General features: G+C 41.5%; 2 protein-coding genes across 2 annotated transcripts; one reads left to right on the top strand and one right to left on the bottom strand.

The window, feature by feature from the left end:
* Positions 1 to 1,123: 1,123 nt before the first annotated feature.
* Positions 1,124 to 5,807, bottom strand: LOC119742535 (cytochrome P450 2J6-like). Its single transcript, XM_038218547.1, has 5 exons — positions 5,481 to 5,807; positions 4,438 to 4,583; positions 3,468 to 4,266; positions 3,027 to 3,184; positions 1,124 to 1,789 (listed from the first exon to the last, which is right to left on the bottom strand). The coding sequence occupies exons 1-5, from the start codon at positions 5,681 to 5,683 to the stop codon at positions 1,590 to 1,592; spliced, it is 1,506 nt and encodes a 501-aa protein (XP_038074475.1). The 5' UTR covers positions 5,684 to 5,807; the 3' UTR covers positions 1,124 to 1,589.
* A 3,416-nt stretch (positions 5,808 to 9,223) lies between these two features.
* On the top strand, positions 9,224 to 18,009 carry LOC119742571 (isatin hydrolase-like). Its single transcript, XM_038218658.1, has 3 exons — positions 9,224 to 9,457; positions 15,446 to 15,639; positions 16,598 to 18,009. The coding sequence occupies exons 2-3, from the start codon at positions 15,461 to 15,463 to the stop codon at positions 17,277 to 17,279; spliced, it is 861 nt and encodes a 286-aa protein (XP_038074586.1). The 5' UTR covers positions 9,224 to 9,457; positions 15,446 to 15,460; the 3' UTR covers positions 17,280 to 18,009.
* Positions 18,010 to 18,236: the final 227 nt, after the last annotated feature.

Raw genomic sequence — 18,236 nt, 5'->3', positions numbered from 1 at the left:
GGAGTGGCTAGGGTCTGGCCAATGGGAGTCTACAGGCTTGTGGTGTTTAGTAGGGGTGAGGATTACATGGAAGCTTGGCCTTATTGGCCCATTGAAAAAAATTACGACCATATTTGGAAAACAAAAAGATTTCTTTCACTGCGCCGCTGCTCGAAGGGGTTAGGTAACACTTATCGCTATAGAAGGGGTTTGCCCGGTGTTTCTGGCAGTGGCTGCAATATGCGCCGCAGTACCTTGTAACTATGAAAGGTGCTACATAATGTGTCTCATATTTCTCATATTGTGGGCGTCCATGGAAAGCCGTGCTCTGCACTGATCGGAATTTACCCTCATTAATAGATAACGTAAATAACGTAAATAAAACATTTGACTCTTTTATCCCGAGGTTATTCGTGAAATCATGATCGTTTTCCCCAACCTTCACTAATGTAACTCAGTCTATATTGGATAATTTAAAAAAAAATTACGAGCTGCCATTTTAATGTTTTAGTGTACCCCTTGCTTCTTGGAGTTTGGTAATAATTATAGCAGTTCAAAATTTAATAAAAAGGAATGTGCATGTGCATGAATAGATGTGCATGAAAACCGACACGTCTCGGAGTGCCCAGTTGAATTTGAATGCATTTTGAATAACATTGACATGTTTGATAATTATATTAGACAGTAATACATTTTGATTCTGATTTTAAGTGTCAAGTAAATTGATAGACGCTGCGTTAAAACAGCCGTTGTTTTCGACGAATTCGGTCAGTATAACATAATTTTTTGCTCTGTATCAAATTGTTTTCGAATAAGAAATAAACAGTTATCAAACATTCAACAATTTTACGTGACTCAAGTTGCAAATGAAACTCTTTTAGAAAATGCCATGGTTATTGAAACTGCGCTGCAACCCATTATAAAGGTACGCCCAGTCCATCATGAGTTTGTGCATTTTGTTCGTTTGAAGCAACAAACGTGCAAAAATCTAAAGAAGGTGCTGAACAACTAACCTGATGAAGTTTCAGCTCAGCTCCAACTGTTAATTTCGAGAAAAACAACATTCTACGATCTCGATTTCAAAAGAAAAGTTGCTGAATCATGTTTTGATTTGTGCCTGAATGGACTGATCCAGTAAGCACCGCCCCATGGTGTTTTGACCAATCACAGCCGTGATTTATGTCCGACTGCGAGCACTACGGTCCGACCATTCCGACCGACATGCGCGTATGATGCTCGCGGAAGGAAAATGCAACATGGCATTGGACAGGAGCACGTGTTAATTTGCACACGTGCGCACTGGGCGGAGCTTACTGGATCGGTCCATTCAGCGCACCGATCCGACGAACCGCGGGCGCGTATATATGCGTCGTGCAGACGACTGCACGCGCTTCGCCGAATGAAAAAAAAAACACGAACTACTGACGAAAATGTCCAATGGCGCGCACCGTTTGAAAGGCCTTCGTTTGTTGATTTCTTTAAAATGACAGCTTGCCAGAAAGAAAATTCTCAGGGAGTTTAGTCCCCTTACTATCTTTCAACCAAGTACGCTTTTCAATAACAATTACTTCAGTTACTTTTAAGATAACTGCAAATGATGGATTGTAGCTTTAAGGGTTATTTATGTGCTCGGAGTTGCGTGGGATCGCAACAACTTCGTATGGAATCGGCGCGAGCGTTAAGGCCTCGCGCGCTTTAAAGGAGACACTAGCGCCCTCTGGAGCCTTGAAGGTGAACTGATGCATGAGGACAGTGAAGACGATAAACAACTCCATCTTAGCTAGGTTTTCACCGAGGCAGAAACGACGCCCTATCAGGAAAAAAAAAAATAAGAATGGATTTAAACTTATGCATTGTAAATGAGAGTAAGTAAACTATTGGTTATTATTACACTCACACACAGAGTAGGGTTTTACATAATTCCCGACTCCCGAGGACAAGCCATTGTCTTCTCCTTTGTAGTGCACGCGCCCGCCCACATCTACATTATCTGTAGGGAAGAAAACCTTTGTTTCCCTTCTTTTGTTTTCTGTGGTTCTATTGAAATATCAAACTCAATAGCGTTTTCCTTATTGGGCAATAGATTTCGAAAGACTGACTTGTGGGGTCTTTTTTCCCCTATTGTGCTTCTGACCCATTGAGGAACCTCGGTATGTACAGCCTTACATTACACACATGTTACATGTACTTAAGTGGAAGTGCTTTGTGTCCTTTCCTTTATTCTTCTTTGTTTCTATTGAAATCTCAAACTCCATAGCGTTCTCCTCATGGGGCTGATAGATTTGTAAAGACTGACTTGTGAGGTCAATTTTCCACATTGTGCTTACTATACCCCATAAGGCAGCATGTGTACACAGCCCCCCCCCCCCACCCCGATAAAAAAAGAACCAAATAAACACACACAAAAACACACACACAAAATCAGACGTTTGTTTCACCACAAACCTAGTGTGGACATTCCTTTGTTTTCGTGTAGTTAAGAAAAACCAGTGAAAAAAAATTCATTTTACTCAAACTGTGAAAACTCTTCCAACTCATTTTTTTCTCCGATTTCATTTAGAGGTTCTCTTCATTTTGCCACGGATAAAGCTAACCCCAAAATGCCTCTAAAGTTGTTTTCCAGATGTGTGGACATGGGAAAGTCCATACAACGTCGCTGCTACCTGGTTTATGTGGATACATGTATCTTTAATTTTGTTCGGAAGTCCACATGTACAGTGAATGTAATGCACGTTCCCCCACACAAACCCATCTTCGTAAACGCCAGCAATCGTGGACCCCCAATTGTCCTTAATTCTCATTCCGTTGTTTGTACTAACTTTAGCAACAGCTCTCATAAGTTTTGTACACGGATTTTCAATCGTGGACGTTCGGTCTATCGTGGATGTATTGTTTGTGTCCTACCCTTTTGTCCTAGGTCCAAGATTGCCGGTGTTATAAAACTCGCTAGCACACCCTTAATGAATTCAAAATATATAAAACAAACAACTCAGACCCTCTGGGATGAGAAGAGCTGCAACCTTACTTCATGGCGCTTTATCACTTACCTATGCCAAAAGGTATGAGCTTTTCCCGCCGCACAAAGTTGCCATCGCTGTCCAGGAATCGCTCCGGACGAAACTCTTTGGGATTGGTCCATTCACGCGGGTCGTTCAAGATATGCCAGAGGTTTGTTATCACAATGGTTCCTTCTGGAATATGGAACCTGGTGGAATTAAAAGATTCAGAAATCAGACTTAGGAACCCAAATATTTGGCAGCTTTTTTAAGTGTTGAATGAACACCATGTTGTACATTAACCAAACCAGACAGCAGTGCAAGGTACACATTGTGGTAAACCTTTCCATTACAAAAATTAAAGTTAAATGTAAAATTCAATTTTCAATTGTTAATCTTACGTCAATTTCATTAATGTTAATGTACCCATTCTGTATGTTCGTTTGTTTCAAAATAGGACGATGATAAAATGATGATGCAAACATGTTTTACCCTGAAACGGTGGTGTCTTCTGTGCATTTATGCGGCACTCCAAGAGGGACTATGCTGACACGATGAATCTCACTCAGTACCGCCTGCGTGAAGACTAGCTTCGGCTTATCTGAGAGCTGTGGTAGCCTGTCCCGTCCCACCACACTGTCAATCTCACGCTGAACCTTGGTCTGGATTTCAGGGTAGCCAATCATGTACAGCAATATCCAGCCGAGGGTACTGGTCGTAGTCTCCGTTCCAGCTCCAAACAGGCCCGACACGGAATAGTATAGACTGACAGGGTTCATGAAGGTTGGTTGACCATTGCTCTCTTTCGCTTTCATCTCGCTGTAGAACGCGTCTGTGTAGTCTCGCGAGATCTCGGGCTGATACCCCTTCTCGTGTTCCTTGAGGAGATTGCCCATTATCTTCTCAAAGGCCCTGTTGGAGGCTATGTGCTTCTTGACAATGGGTAAGAAAGTTAACTTAGCGAAGATTGGCACGAACTCGACCACCCCACCTGCCCCGCCTAGTTCATGCGAATAGTTCAACGCCACGAGGAGCTCTTTGAATCTGACGTCAGTATACTCAAACCTGCTACCAAACACCAAATAGCAGATGACGTTAGCTACGGCGTTTTGTAGCATATCCTTTGGATTGAAACTTTTACCTCCCTGTTTTCGTATTTCTTCGACAAGAAACTGCGCTTCAGTGGAAATTTGCTTTCCCAAAGATGACTTCCCCATCCCCAGTTTTCGCAGAGCAGATGAGGAGAAACGTCTTAATTCCACCCATGGTGCTCCGGAGGCAGTTAGAATGCCTGCGGGAAGTAAAAAGTTCAAATTGATAAATAATACGATTTGCAAATAATATTATGAAAGACAAAAGATGAAGTAACTTCAGTGATGCATGTTAGGTCCCCCTGTTCACTGCCAAGATTCATTCGTATATTTCCTTGACTGCCTTAGCTTACGTGCTGTTTTGTACCTACCGTGACCAGGCAATGTTATTTGACTGATTTCAAAGGAAGGGCGCCCGTTCAGTTGGTATTGATCCATAGCCTGTTTGATGACGTCATAGTCTTGCAATACAACCACCAGCTGGTTGACCACTTTGAAGCTGAATACAGGCCCGTACCTATGACCCAAACCAAAAGCACGAATCAATTATTACGCTATTTCAATTTCTTAATGATGACTTTAAGCCCCCCCTCCCAAAAAAAAGGTCTCCGGTTTCTGGTCTGCGCCCGCATCGACGTAGCCATGCGCGTCAGCCATCCAGTCTCACTCGTCTGTAGTGACATGGCTGCCATTTGAATACTCAGTAATGCTAATATGATAAGATTCGTTTGTCCGTAGAAGCATGAATTATGAATTCTCAATGAATTATGCAATTAGGCTATACGTACGTAATTAATAGGAAAATAAGAATCTGAAAGTGCATACCACAAAAACGAATATAAATGTGACAATATGTTTACTCTTATGATTGATGAAGTTAATTTCTTGATCAACCGCTTATTCCGATGAAACTGAACTTAATTTAACGACCATTTGAATTGGAATGAACTTATAATTATTTGTCAAAAGAATTCACAGTGAATGTCCGTGAATGTCTCGAGCGTCTCCTTTTGATGATTGATTACTGATGTAAGGCAAGGGCGGATCCGGGGGGGGGGGAACGAGGGCCATGCCCCCCCCCCCCAAACCATTTTTCTTTTAAAGTGATCTCGCCATAAAGGTGAGCACTGCGTACACCACCATCTTTTCCTCAAAATAATTTGGTTAAAGTGGTCAAAAATTGCCCCAGATCGCACCGCAGAGCATCTAGAATCCAAATTTCGGGCCCTTAAGTGGGCCCTGAACCCCATGTCGTAATTCTTTTGAACCCACTTTTTGGGGGACCAACGTATTTTTTGCCCTTCCCCCAAAAATGTGTTCTGGATCCGTCCTTGACATTGTAAGGTAGCATGTATCAATGTACCGTGTATAACACAGAACAACTTAGTGTCGAAATCGTGTCGACCATTCTAACCTGTCACCCATCTTGGATAGGGCTTCGTGTACGGGCTCGCTAATCCTCGCCAGCTGAGGAATATTACCGAGCAGCGGCCAACCCCACGGGCCGGGTGGAAGCTTCTTTGGCCGGCGGAAGAACCAGGAGAGCACGGTGAAGATGACAAGTCCGAGGAGAACCGTACGAATGTTGACATGACTCCACAGCACGGCAATATCCATGTTTCGAGACTGGCACTGCTGCAAGTTAATCAATCAAAGTGGATCGTGTTAATGGCCGCTGCTTATTCACAGTCCCAAGGTCAGGTCACGTACGGGAATGCCTGAGATTTACCGTAGTTGTCGAGTGTCGAGCGCAATTTGAGTCCTCCGCGCAAGTGTAAACTTGCGCGCGCAAGTTGCGCGAGGGACTTCCGAAGCACGCAAATTACACTGCGCCATTTTAATTTGCGCGCGCACGTTACAACTTGCGCAAGGCGATCGCAATATATTGAGAACCTTGCGCAAGGGGAATTGGCCAGCAATACACTAGCGGCGATTGCTTGAAAAGTGTACAAAGTTCCTGAAGTTGCTCAACTATGGAGAACAACAACTTTTTTGCCTCGTCAAACAAATTAGCATTTTATTTATATTCTATAATGTAAATACATCATAATTTCCTATGTGTAACCCGTTGTTAATTTAAAAAGAATGATTATTATCCCTTTGTTCAAGTTTTGACATTATTTTGAAAAATGCTTTAAATTACATTACATGAACTGTACAATTATAAAAGGAATTATTCTTAAAAAAGCTGAAATTATTCATTAATAAGTGTATTAATAAATTAGCTAATTTAATTAATTTAGAAATAAATTAATTGGACGATATGCCTACAATAATTCCTATTGTTTTTAAAAACTACTTTGCATTACATCTCGAGCGCTGTGTACAATTAAAGAATGCATAATTTAAAAAAAAAATGAATGCACCAATAACTTAATAAATTAATTAAATTTATTAACAGTTTAATTAATTAATTCGACTTAATGACTTTATATGTTGTCTATTAACAAAATCCTTGAGCCATAAACAATAATAAACATGATACAAAGTGCATAAATTGTTCACATTACCACCCCTTATATCTCTGAACCTCTACACGGTCAAGCTCATTAGCATAATACTGTTAATAATTTTTTTCAAAAAAAGGCATTTAGGCATTGTCTCATGAAGCACATTGGTGCTAATGCTATTAATCGGAGAAAAATCTGCTTTAAAATGTTACATATCTGCATAGGTTTACCCAAAAAATTGTGTAGCGGAAAATGAAAGTCGAACACCGGCGAGTCGCCGCGCCGCCGCCTCAATTTGTAGAGCGCAAGTTTAAATTTGCGTGCGCAATTTGCAGCGAGGAAATTAATGCACGCGCAAGTTTAAACTTGCGCGGGGGACTCAAATTGCGCTCGAACTAGCCAAAGTTCTCCCGTGACATTTTAATTCGTGAGTTGGTGAGTTTAGTTGGTAAGTTGGTAAAGGAAGGGAGCTTTATAGTCAGGTGACAGATCCACTATCGTATAGAGATTATCAGTTGTGAACTTTAGGCTCGACGTGGATCATTATTTCAGTAGACACTATCAGTGAAAATATAAGCACTGACAGAGTGAACTTTATACCTCTTCACAATCAATCGTCGTCGTCGTCTGTTGCGCACTCGTTTTCTAATTAAACATTGCGCGTCTGATCTCTTGTCTCCAGCCAGCTCTGTCATTGGTCTCCTTGTTCAGGTCTATGTTGCCTAGGGGTTTGAGGTCGTTGTTAATTGTGACTAACCCTGTTCGTTTCTTCCCTCCTGCCGGTCTTTTCACAATGAATGCAAACTACCCAGAATGGACGTAAAGCAAACGTAGTCACACACTACACTGAGTTGAACAGCGCCACCTCGGATTACAAATAGTGTCTCCAGCCCTTCGAATTTCCGACGTCCCTAAGATTTGGTCATCATCATGCCGCAGTCGACGTCCTTTATATTTCCGAATGGTTCGCGTTTTTCGGTAAACTGAAACTACGACGGAGCTGTTTGGTTTATCGTACTCGCTGTCCTTGTATTCCTCGCGACTGATTCACACAAGAGACTCTCCCCCAATAAAAAAGAGTATTTCACATTTTTCAATATAATAACATTCAACTTCATTCAATGTTTCGGAATAATTTGGTTCGACGCGACACTGCAAGACCAGTCTGAAAAGAGTGTTAGCCCTGGTGGGCTCAGTTTCTGCTTGATATTTTTCATGATATTCCCTTTATCCTGACGCACTTTTTCCACTGTCTGCAGTGATCGTTATAGACAGTTGAAACCCACGAAGGTATATTACTGTTGGAAAGTAATTCGAAATACTATCGCTCAGAGTGTAAAACTGGAGAGAAAAAAAGAAAGAAACAAAGAGACAAGAAGCAGGCCAACTTTAATCTCTAGGCAACACAATTCTCAGGAAGGAAGAGATGAGTTTTCTTAATTAGCCTCGTTCCAGGTGTCAGTCCCATTTTCAATATTTTTTTTCAAGTTTTACACTCGAAAGTGCCACAAAGTGAACTTAATTTAGAGGTATACTACCAGGCCAACACATTTACCGCTGTACTATAAAGATGAAAGGGTGGGTTTGTTAATGGGGTAATCGAGGACACACATTGTGAAACATCCTTCAGTAATTGAGGACAGGAGTCAAATCGGTGACGTCCTAGATTAGAAACGTATAAAAACCCAATGGAAGCTGTTTTGCAAAAAAAGAAGGATTTGCTGGGCACACAATTAGACAACCAACAATCCGAATGTGCAAAGCCTCTCCAATCAAACTTCCAAACCCAGCTCGCTTGATCGAGACTTGTTCCAATGTACGGGTCTGCCTTATAAAATATTTCAAGATTTACGGGGCACACAAGTAGTATAGGAACAAAAGATCGATGATGAAGAACAATAGGAACTCCTAGATTTACACCATAAACAAACGTCTGTGTGTGGGTGTGTGCCAAAATAAAGAAAAATATTGCAGGGCTGTGTTTACTTCAATCTGTGAGGCGACAGTCAGTGTACATGTATATGGTGGTGTTCCCTAAGTGACGCACTTCGACGTTTACCCGACTTTCCCGGCGTGTAGTGTTGCCAAACCTCTTTGGTGACAAACCTCAAATTCATGCAGTAACATACTGGTACTTTTACCTTATTAATACTCGCTATTTAACCTCTGTGAACAATTTCGGTTTCATGAAATTTAATCGGCAGTTTTTTCCTACGGTGCGTCTTCAGACGCACCGTTGGAAAGGCCTTCTTTCGTTGATTACTTCAAAATGACAGCTTGCCAGAAAGAATAATTTCACAGGGAGTTTAGTCCACTTAATATCTTACAACCAAGCATGTTTTTCAACAATCATTACGCCAGTTACTTTGCAGATTGCTGCAAATGATTGACTATAGCTTTAAGTGCCTTCCAGCGCCCTTTCGTTACGAATACACTTTTGTGAATTTCGCGTGAACGCCGTGCCGCCCTAAAACGCTATACATATAATCGTCCGGTTTGAACAGTTGCCCCCATAGAAATTTGTTGATTTTACGGAGGCCATTGCAAGTGACCGGTGAACAAACCCTGTCAATGATGGGCCAGTGCCCTTTTCGCTTTTTTTTTTTTTATCTAACACCCCCCCCCCCCCCCCCATAAAATTAACCTTGCTACGCCACGTACTGATCGGCCATGTATTATTGCCTCTTTTGAAGGTCACGTTAGGTCAGCATGTCAGCATTACAGACCACTGCGTGTACGGGGAACCAACGTGGCTTCACAGGGTGCGGTGCTGAAGTGTTCTGGTTCTGGTGGTTACCAGGCAAACACCTCCTAAGTGGTTATATCTCGTGTTGATGACCATTCATAATTATCCAGACAGCGGTGGATTTTGGGAGGCACGTTTCATACTTAAAGAAAAGTGGTCAGTTGTTCTTCAAAGTCAAGTGCTTCAAGATACGAGGTATGTATTTAAGCCTATCTAATACTTACTTATACTTTGTTCATGGACAATGATGGATGTTTGGGGCTAGTCGACTAAGGGGCACTAGGTCCTGAAATCCCCGAAAATTTCATGTTTTGGATTGTTTACTTAGCCCATAGAGCTTGCTCTATACGCTTAGCCTATTTCAAACGTCTGGTTGAAAGAATGTCTTACCGTTAACGAGAAAAGACGAAAAACCCGCTTCACATTGGACACCAATGCCAAAAAAGTGTTTTTTTCAACGTCCGCAAAAGGCGAACACTGTAGGGTGCACTGAACCAATTCAAGCCCCATTGAAAACAGTGTAAAATTAACAAAGTTCAGGGCCAAATATAGTGCAAACCGACGCCTGCCCTCAGATGGAAGTCCAAAAACCTGGAAGTTGATCCTTGGCTATATGTACACAATTCCACCGTTTTTAAAGCCAAACGGTCTCCTTTTATAAAAGAAATTGTGGGGTCACTTTTTATGCTAATCGGCTGGCGCAGAAATTCTCACTTGAATCAGTTCACTGCACCCTAATTGCGAAGGAAATCACAACGAGTATCCAATTAACAGATTGAATTTATGGGGTCGCAAAAAGTGGACCCCGAAATTCGTTCTCGCAAGCATAATACAGGAATAACACAAAAACGCCCAGTTTTTAAAGGATAGTTGTGTGGATGTTTATATCCTACTTTAAATGTTATTTCCAATTATACAACACCTGAATAAATCCCCGTCATCTGATTGGTGAATTGTAGATCACGTGACATATTATTATTCGGTATAAAGCACGGTGCGACCATGCGTTATACCCATGCGTTATACCGTTTCACTTTGTGCTTGTTCCATGACGCGGTATTTGCGTGCAAAATGCATGCTGGTGTGCGCGTTCAGCGTAGCGCGTATTGTTCCAAAGAGCCAGCGCTACAGCGTTGGGTTCAAACATTTTCGTGAAGGGGTAGTTCAACATCTTTAAAATCAAAATAAATTGTAGTTTATAATTTACCAATCAAATGACGAGAATTTATTCAGGTGTTGTATTAAACAAATAACGATAATAATTTACGTTCGTGCGATGGAAAGAATAATTTCTTCGGTGACAGATTGAATGTTCTATTCCACTCGGCTTCGCCTCGTGGAATAGAACATTCAATCTGTCACCTCATGAAATTATTCTTACCATCGCACTCACAAACATTCGTTATTTGTATATTAACATCATCTCGTTCCAAGCGCGTTTTGTAGCCTAATTGTGCTGTTTCCAGGACCAAGTGTCGCTTTAATTTGTAGCATATGGGTATACATGTTCTGGTTCCGGTTCGGGTTCTCCCGGGAAAATTCACTTCAGAATATCACACCAACTTAAGACCTTCATCCCTGCAGCCTCATACTGTATGTATGAGGATAACTGCCAGAAACACCGGGGCGAACCCCTTCTCTTAGCGATAAGTGTTTGCTGGGTTATTGTACGTGCATTATACAACACACGGGACCTACGGCTTTACGTCCCATCCGAAGGACTAGGCAATAATGGTTAAGTGCCTTGCTCAAGAGCACAAGTGCCTGGGCCCGGGCTCGAACCCACGCCACTGTTGCCTCTGAAACACCAGAGCATGAGTCCAAACATGAAATAAAATTTTGATTGCATTTTTTTTGCTTAAATCAATAAAGGATGATGTTCTCAACAATATTTTGTGTATGGCGGTGTTTATTTTCTGGGATAAATAGGGGAAAATAATTTGAGAACATGTTTGGTCAAACTACTCCGCCCCACAAAGGGAAGCTTCATTAACATAAAACTTCGCGAGGGGTATGACGCAAGTTAAGGCAGCGACTTGCCGCGCTGCGGGGGCACCGGCATTGCGGCGTGCATCATAATACATACATATATACATTGCGGCACTGAAAGTTTTTCTGGTGTTTCGTTCGGAATCGAGGAGAAATAACTCCCGATTTTCGGCCATGCCGACAAGGTGTGTGGCTGCTGGGTGTAGCAAAACTACCAAGGATGGAGTAAGCCTTCATTTATTTCCAGTAAATCCGAAATATCGGAGCATTTGGAGAGCCAAAGTGAAGGTAAATACCAGAGCAAAGTGGTCCGGGCCCAGTGAGTTCGCGGCCCTCTGCGCTGCACTTTGAGCCGTCGTGTTTTGATGCTGGTCTGTACAGCAACAAGGGCATGCCCCTAAAAAACATCGAGTCAGTGTCTGAATCATTAGAACTCTTATTCGAATTGGACGAATCTGTACCATTTTCATCGGATTCGCTAAGGCAAGAAGAGGACGGTCTTCGGAACTTTCACGGTCATGACGGTCGTCGTTGTGTTCATTCGACAACGGTGGCACCGTGACACGTCCATGTGTACTGTACATGTACATGCAGACACATTCGTACGTACGTGTGCATATAATGCCACGTATGGGTACGCGGCGGCTGCACATACACACAGCACAGTAGCTTCACTAATCCGTCTCGTACCCAGACGTCATTTACGGGCCCTGGATTTCTCTGCCTTTTTTTACGTCATGAACAGCGCCCTCATTTGGAGTTGCCGCGAAAATCAAAAAGGGGGGTCAACTTTGGACGGCAAATTACCACACTAAACGTACACCAGAACCAGGTCTGCTTTTAATTCACATTTAATACACATAAATGAAGGTATATATAAAATAAAATACGTTATGAAAATTTTGGACTGCATGTTTCCTTTATTAACCGCTAGGCCATGTAAATACAGTAATTATGTGTGTGTGCATATTATTATTTGCAATGATGTGTGGTGTGGGCCCCCTGAAAAATCATTCTTATGCAGTCGGCCCAGTTTTTGTAACAGGCCCGATTCAATAAAGATAACTTTCGGTACTTATAGTGAAGAGATGATGCCAAAATAATGTAGGGCCAGACTATATGTTCTTCTGATGCACATTTGGGTTTTAGAAGCTCTGCAATCTCAGCCCTCGGCTTTCCTGACCACTTTGGCCAGATTTTTTGGAGCAAATGTTTACTATTCTGTGCTCCGTTTTTTTTCCCTTAATTTTTTCCTCTCTATTTATCAATATAAGACGCATGTAGATTCCTTTGCTTTATGCATTTTGTTCGTTTCCAATAAAAAACCACTCAAAATCCAAAGACGATTGTTCAAACCCTATATAACCTGTTGAAGTTTCAGCTCGATCAGTATGTAATGTATACACGTTTCGAGAAAACAGTGAAATATCATGTACAACTTTTTGATCACGAACGGACGATTTCGTCCATAGACTTAAGCACTCTAGGCCTATACATATCAATTGAATGATCATTGGAAATCACCTACATTTCTACCGGTGGATTTTTTTCTAAATGACAGCAAGCCAGACGGAAAAAAATCCACGGTGTTTAGAACCCGTACGACCTTTATTCGAGTAATTTTTTTGATAATAATTTGGTAGGTTACTTTTGGGATAAATGCAAATGATCCTATATGCATTTAAGATATGAGTAGAAGAAAATGCTTACCAAAGTAAAACAGACGAGCAGTTATATTGCAACTTCATGACTACTCAATCTTTCGCCAGTTAATTTATTCAAGTGATGCTCTATGTTTCTTCCTTTGCCTCCCCACCCCCTTTTTTCGGGGAAGGTCGTGTAATTTGCAAGATTTTGCAATTAAAATTTGCTCGCAAATTCTCTTGGTGTCAGTCGAGTTTTAATTTTCAAGAACACTTAAACAAAAAAGCTGATCGGCGGCAATAGCTTGTAGAAGGTGTTCACTGTCAAAAATAGACTAAGTCATTTAATATAATAACTTTCACAATTTGAAAGAGGCTTCGGTTTTAAAAAAAAATGTTTAAAACAATACCTTGATTGTAATTCACGACGTTGAGAAATTGAGGCCGGGAATTGCTAACAATCCGGAACCAGGAATATAAAATCATGCAGTATAGGAAATGAAAGCGAAGCATTACCTGCCTGTTTAGTCCGCTTGTCGTAACATATTTAGTACTGAAAGGGCTTCGTCAATAATTGCTTTTGTCCTAAGGAATTATTCATTTATATAGTTACAAACAGATCAATCTTCTCAGATTTTGTTTTTTATTTAACGGGTTGTTACATCAACAAGCCAATATTTTATCGGGGTTTCTTCGAAGAAATTCAGTCAGTTGCCGGAATTTTATGGACATCTTCAGGGTGCTGATTTTTTTTTTAACCCTGCGCAGAGTGACCTGCTACCCTTTGGGCCCCAGGTAACCGAATTTTTTGAAGAAAAAAAAATTGAGGGCCAATAACGTTCACCTCCTATCTAATCCTCATTCAACCCTTGCCAAATCAGCTAGTGAACTTTGCAGCCAGGGCTACACCCAGGCCGTGTCAACAAACTTTCTACCAGGCCTCCTGCCAAGTCTCATTGAAAATCAACAAAGACCTGTAACTTGACACAGTCATCTCCCTTCATAACTGCATACCACAGGCACAGCCGCCAGTCAATTATCTTACCTGCGCACTGTCTGGCAACTGTCTGGACACTGTCTGGCACGTGGCTTTTTGTTGTGTTGCTATGAATAGGGTCTTGCGTAGTGCGGGAAAGTACCTGCTACCCAGAGGGCAGTTGACGAGTTGTTTTAAAGTTTTTTTGTAAACGCTGCGCAGGGTTAAGCTTTAAATCGTTACTAGACAAAGTCTTTACGATTTTTTTGTGCGTGGCTCCGATAGGCGCAGTAGCTGTTCATATAAATACTTTTTTTTTTACCTGAATTCCATAAAACTTGGAAATTAGGGTAAATCGAGTAGCAAAGATTATGTGGGATATTTTTCAGGTCCAAAGTCAACTGAGGTCAATAATGATTTAATTCACGGAAGTTTCGGTTATGTTTTTTAGGGAAAAGTTTATAACATTGTACATGCATGCTTTGATGGAGTTTGATGAAACTTAGATGCAGTGACCCTTGGATGTGAAGACACAATTCTGCTTCGGAATGTAGAGGTCAAATGTCATGTAGGAGTCATTGTTAAAATGTACTTCAAATGTCTTTTTTTCCTACATAATTTGATGGATTTTGATGTAAAACTGTTGACCTGCATAGGATAGAAAATTCTAAACTTTTGATTCTTGTAGGACTTTATGTTCCTGAAGCAGAGCATGGACCTATTCATTTATACAGAGGTTCCCAAGTCATATGGTACTAAGTTCTTCTTTATCCGAAGCTGGAGACAAACCCGGTTTTGGTCGACCTTTCCTCTATACTGCACGAATTTAATTCATTAACACATTGAGACCTTTTTCCTGTGGTTTTCAAATGCCCCAATATTTATTTATTATTTCAACCGACGATACACCGTTTTTTCCTGCATTATTTGTCATAACAATACATTTCTTCATTATTTACATAAGAGGATACAGATTCTGTATAATAACAATTCATGTATATCAATATTTTTTGCTAGTTGAAATAAATCTTCCGGGGACCGGGAATTATCACTGACCAACTGAGACACTGAGTAAGGCCTATAGACCTTTCTACGCTTGGTTGGCAAACTGCATTTTTGCCAACCACGGGTTGCAAAACTATGGAAGGTCCAACACTGCAAAAATGAAGAAGAGTTATTACAGATAACCAAAATATTATTTGATTGTTGGAAATACAACATTGTTAACAAAGCTACAACCTAATTTCCAGACATGCCTTTTTACTTTGTATTAAGGGCGTTTGGGGGATTTTGTTTGGTAAAACATGTTGCCAACCACGGCTTCAATAATATGCGCTTGCGGCAGCCCATATAAAATGGCGCCAATGTTTACAAACGAAAGAAAGGTCTATAAATGGCCGTTCAGGTTGCGACTGTCTAACTGCTGAACAACTGATCAGCAGTCAACCCTTCGGGTCCAGCTCGGCTATGTAGGCAAACATTGTCTTTCCTTAAGCATATCAAATCAACTCCTTGGCATAATTCATTTGGAATATGAATCATCATTGTAGCCATTTATTTAATTCCCTTCATCAGACACGTTAATTCAAAATGGCCGATCGGTTCACCGTAGTCGTCATGTTGCTCATGTCCACCTCTGTCCTGGCCCTGAAGAAGGGGGAACTTCTGGACATGTCTTTCGGCTTTGATGGCAACTCCCTCAGCTATCCCGGGTTGGGTTTCTTCGAATTGACGTCACAGTATCGGGGGCCCTTGAACGCTATACCGTGGTAAGTTTGTAGTATCCTAGGATGCTCCTTCATCAGCAAAGCAATCCTTGCTAGAGCCATAGGGCCTATATGATCATTTGCATTTATCCTAAAACTAACGGTATTAAATAAATGAAATTGATTGCTGCCATTTAGAAGAAATGAAAAAATATAGGTGATTCCCAAACGATCGGTCAATTGACTGATTTTTGGAAATAAAGAGTTATACAATTATAGAGATCATGTTTCATGATCAAAAGTGTAATGTCAACTGAACTGAAACTTCAACAGGTTAGGTTTATAGAACACAAGCTGATCTACCCGATCATAGATCGGGTAGGGCGTAGTGTTGGAGATGAAAATGTGGAGAGTTAAATGTAAATGAGGGATATAGTTGGGAGACATGCAGTTATAGTAAAGCATTTTCTGTGGTGTGATCTGAGGCAATAGAACATGTTTCTTTTTAAGTTCTTTGGATTTTGATTGGTGTTATTATTGCAAACGAACAAAAGTCATGACAAGCAAATGATCCTAGGCTATATGTCTTTTAACATTCATTGGAAAGAATGGAAAACCGATGTCACATTTGAAGTGGCAGGACTGAAGAAACGCTCATCAGAAGGCAGTGAAAAAAACCTGGACCAGAATTATACAAACTTACAATCACTCGCTCTAACTTTGAAGAAGAAAAAACATTATACACCGAATTCCCGAAGCAGTCTACGTTCCACTCGGTTACGTACTTGTATACACAATGACATGTACACTTGAGCCAGCAGGAACATGTTTATATAAAAGCTTTCCAGTTGATGATGAAATGGTTGCTAATGTTGGTTCTAGTCCTCACGAATCACAATTTTTAAGCACGGTCGGTCAAGGTCAATTGCTTATTAAGTTAACCTATATGAGATTGTTCCGCAGATTTTAACTGACTGTTACATGACTTTATCGTTTCTACATCTTTTTCAAATTCCAACAGGGTGGAGTACAACAATATCCTTTCACCGGAACACGTTGGCACCCACATGGACGCCCCCATCCATGTTTCCGAAGGCAAGCTGCACATCGACGAAATACCACTCAGTCGCTTCACATGTCCGGCCGTCCGAATTGACATAACTGAGAAGACAAAACTGGACAGAGATTACGGAATGACAGTCCAGGATCTGCAAGACTGGGAGGAGGTCCATGGCAAGATTCCAGACGACTCTTTGCTCTTCGTCTACACCGGTTGGGGTGCTTTCTACCCGGATCGTCTAGCCTACCAAGGAACGACGCGTAATGACACTTTTCTGGATGAGCAAGGGGAGTCATTGGTTCACTCGCCGGGAGTTGCACCAGAAGCAGCCACGTGGCTGTTGGAAAATCGCAAGATTTCGGGCCTTGGATTAGACGCACCATCCCTCGACATTGGTCAGGACACTGAATTTAAGACCCATCAGATTTTATTGGGAGCAAACGTTTACGGCGTTGAGAACGTGGCAAATCTCGATAAACTGCCAAATACCGGAGCTTGGGTGTACGCATTCCCCATGAAAATTGTAGGTGGAAGTGGTGGATCAGTGCGTCTCGTCGCCCAGTTGAAGGCGGATACCTCCGGCGCAGTGATGCTCTCCGCTTCGTTTGCTACACTTCTGGGCTTGATCTCAGTTTTGTTTTAGCCAACAGATACCTGGCTATAGTAATCTTTGCAGATTAGCTCTTAATTAACTAACATGGTCTTAAAAAAGTATCTGCTTCAAAAATCTTGCAAAGATAAAAATGAAAAGTTGTAACCGTAGAATGGCAAAATATTATGATGCTTATATTAGTTTGATATTCTCTTAGTTCTAAAATTAATGATCAATATTCCAAAGTTATATTCATGTCAAAATTCACTCTGTCCGATGGCAATTCCTCTAAAACGTTTGCGTCAGATTTGACAGGAATCCTGACATTTTTTTTTGGGGGGGGGGGGGAGAACGACACTTCTCCGGATCAACATGACAATTTTCCTGGTCAAAATTCTAAAAAAAAAAAATCAAACTGTAGGCTTAATTGTAGATAGAAGAGTAAATATATGAGTTATTAATACCGATTATACTCGACTCCAATAATATTCTGACGTTTTTGGGTAGAGTAGCATGACATGTACGTGTCGGCATGACGTAACACAGGGCATATTGGTCAATGAAAGGGAGACCAAACAGGTTACATGTAGATTGTGCGGATGGCTCACGCCACAGTAAATCAAGTTTACCAAGCAAAAGGTTTTGAGCATATATTACAAAGTCGATGTCGTTAAGTCGTGAACATAACTTGGGTTGACCTAATACATCAACGGAGAGCTGATTTTTTTCCATGTTAATCAATCAAAGAAGATCGTGTTAATGGCCGCTGCTTAGTGGCGTAGCCAGGAATTTTTCCAGTGGGGGGGGGGGCGACGCTGGGGGGCTGGAACATTTCAGGGGGGGGGGGGGGTGTCATGTAGATCAATGATAATTTTTTTAGAAACTCAAAATCTCAATGGGGGCGACTGGTGGGCGACAAGGTTTCATGGGGGGAGGGGCTGTCACCCCCACGCCCCCCCCCCCTTGGCCACGCCACTACGACAGCCCCCCCCCATGAAACCTTGTCCC

Source organism: Patiria miniata, unplaced genomic scaffold (assembly GCF_015706575.1).
Source record: "Patiria miniata isolate m_02_andy unplaced genomic scaffold, ASM1570657v1 HiC_scaffold_6, whole genome shotgun sequence".
Taxonomy (NCBI): domain Eukaryota; kingdom Metazoa; phylum Echinodermata; class Asteroidea; order Valvatida; family Asterinidae; genus Patiria; species Patiria miniata.
This window is presented reverse-complemented; position numbering and strand designations above follow the sequence as displayed.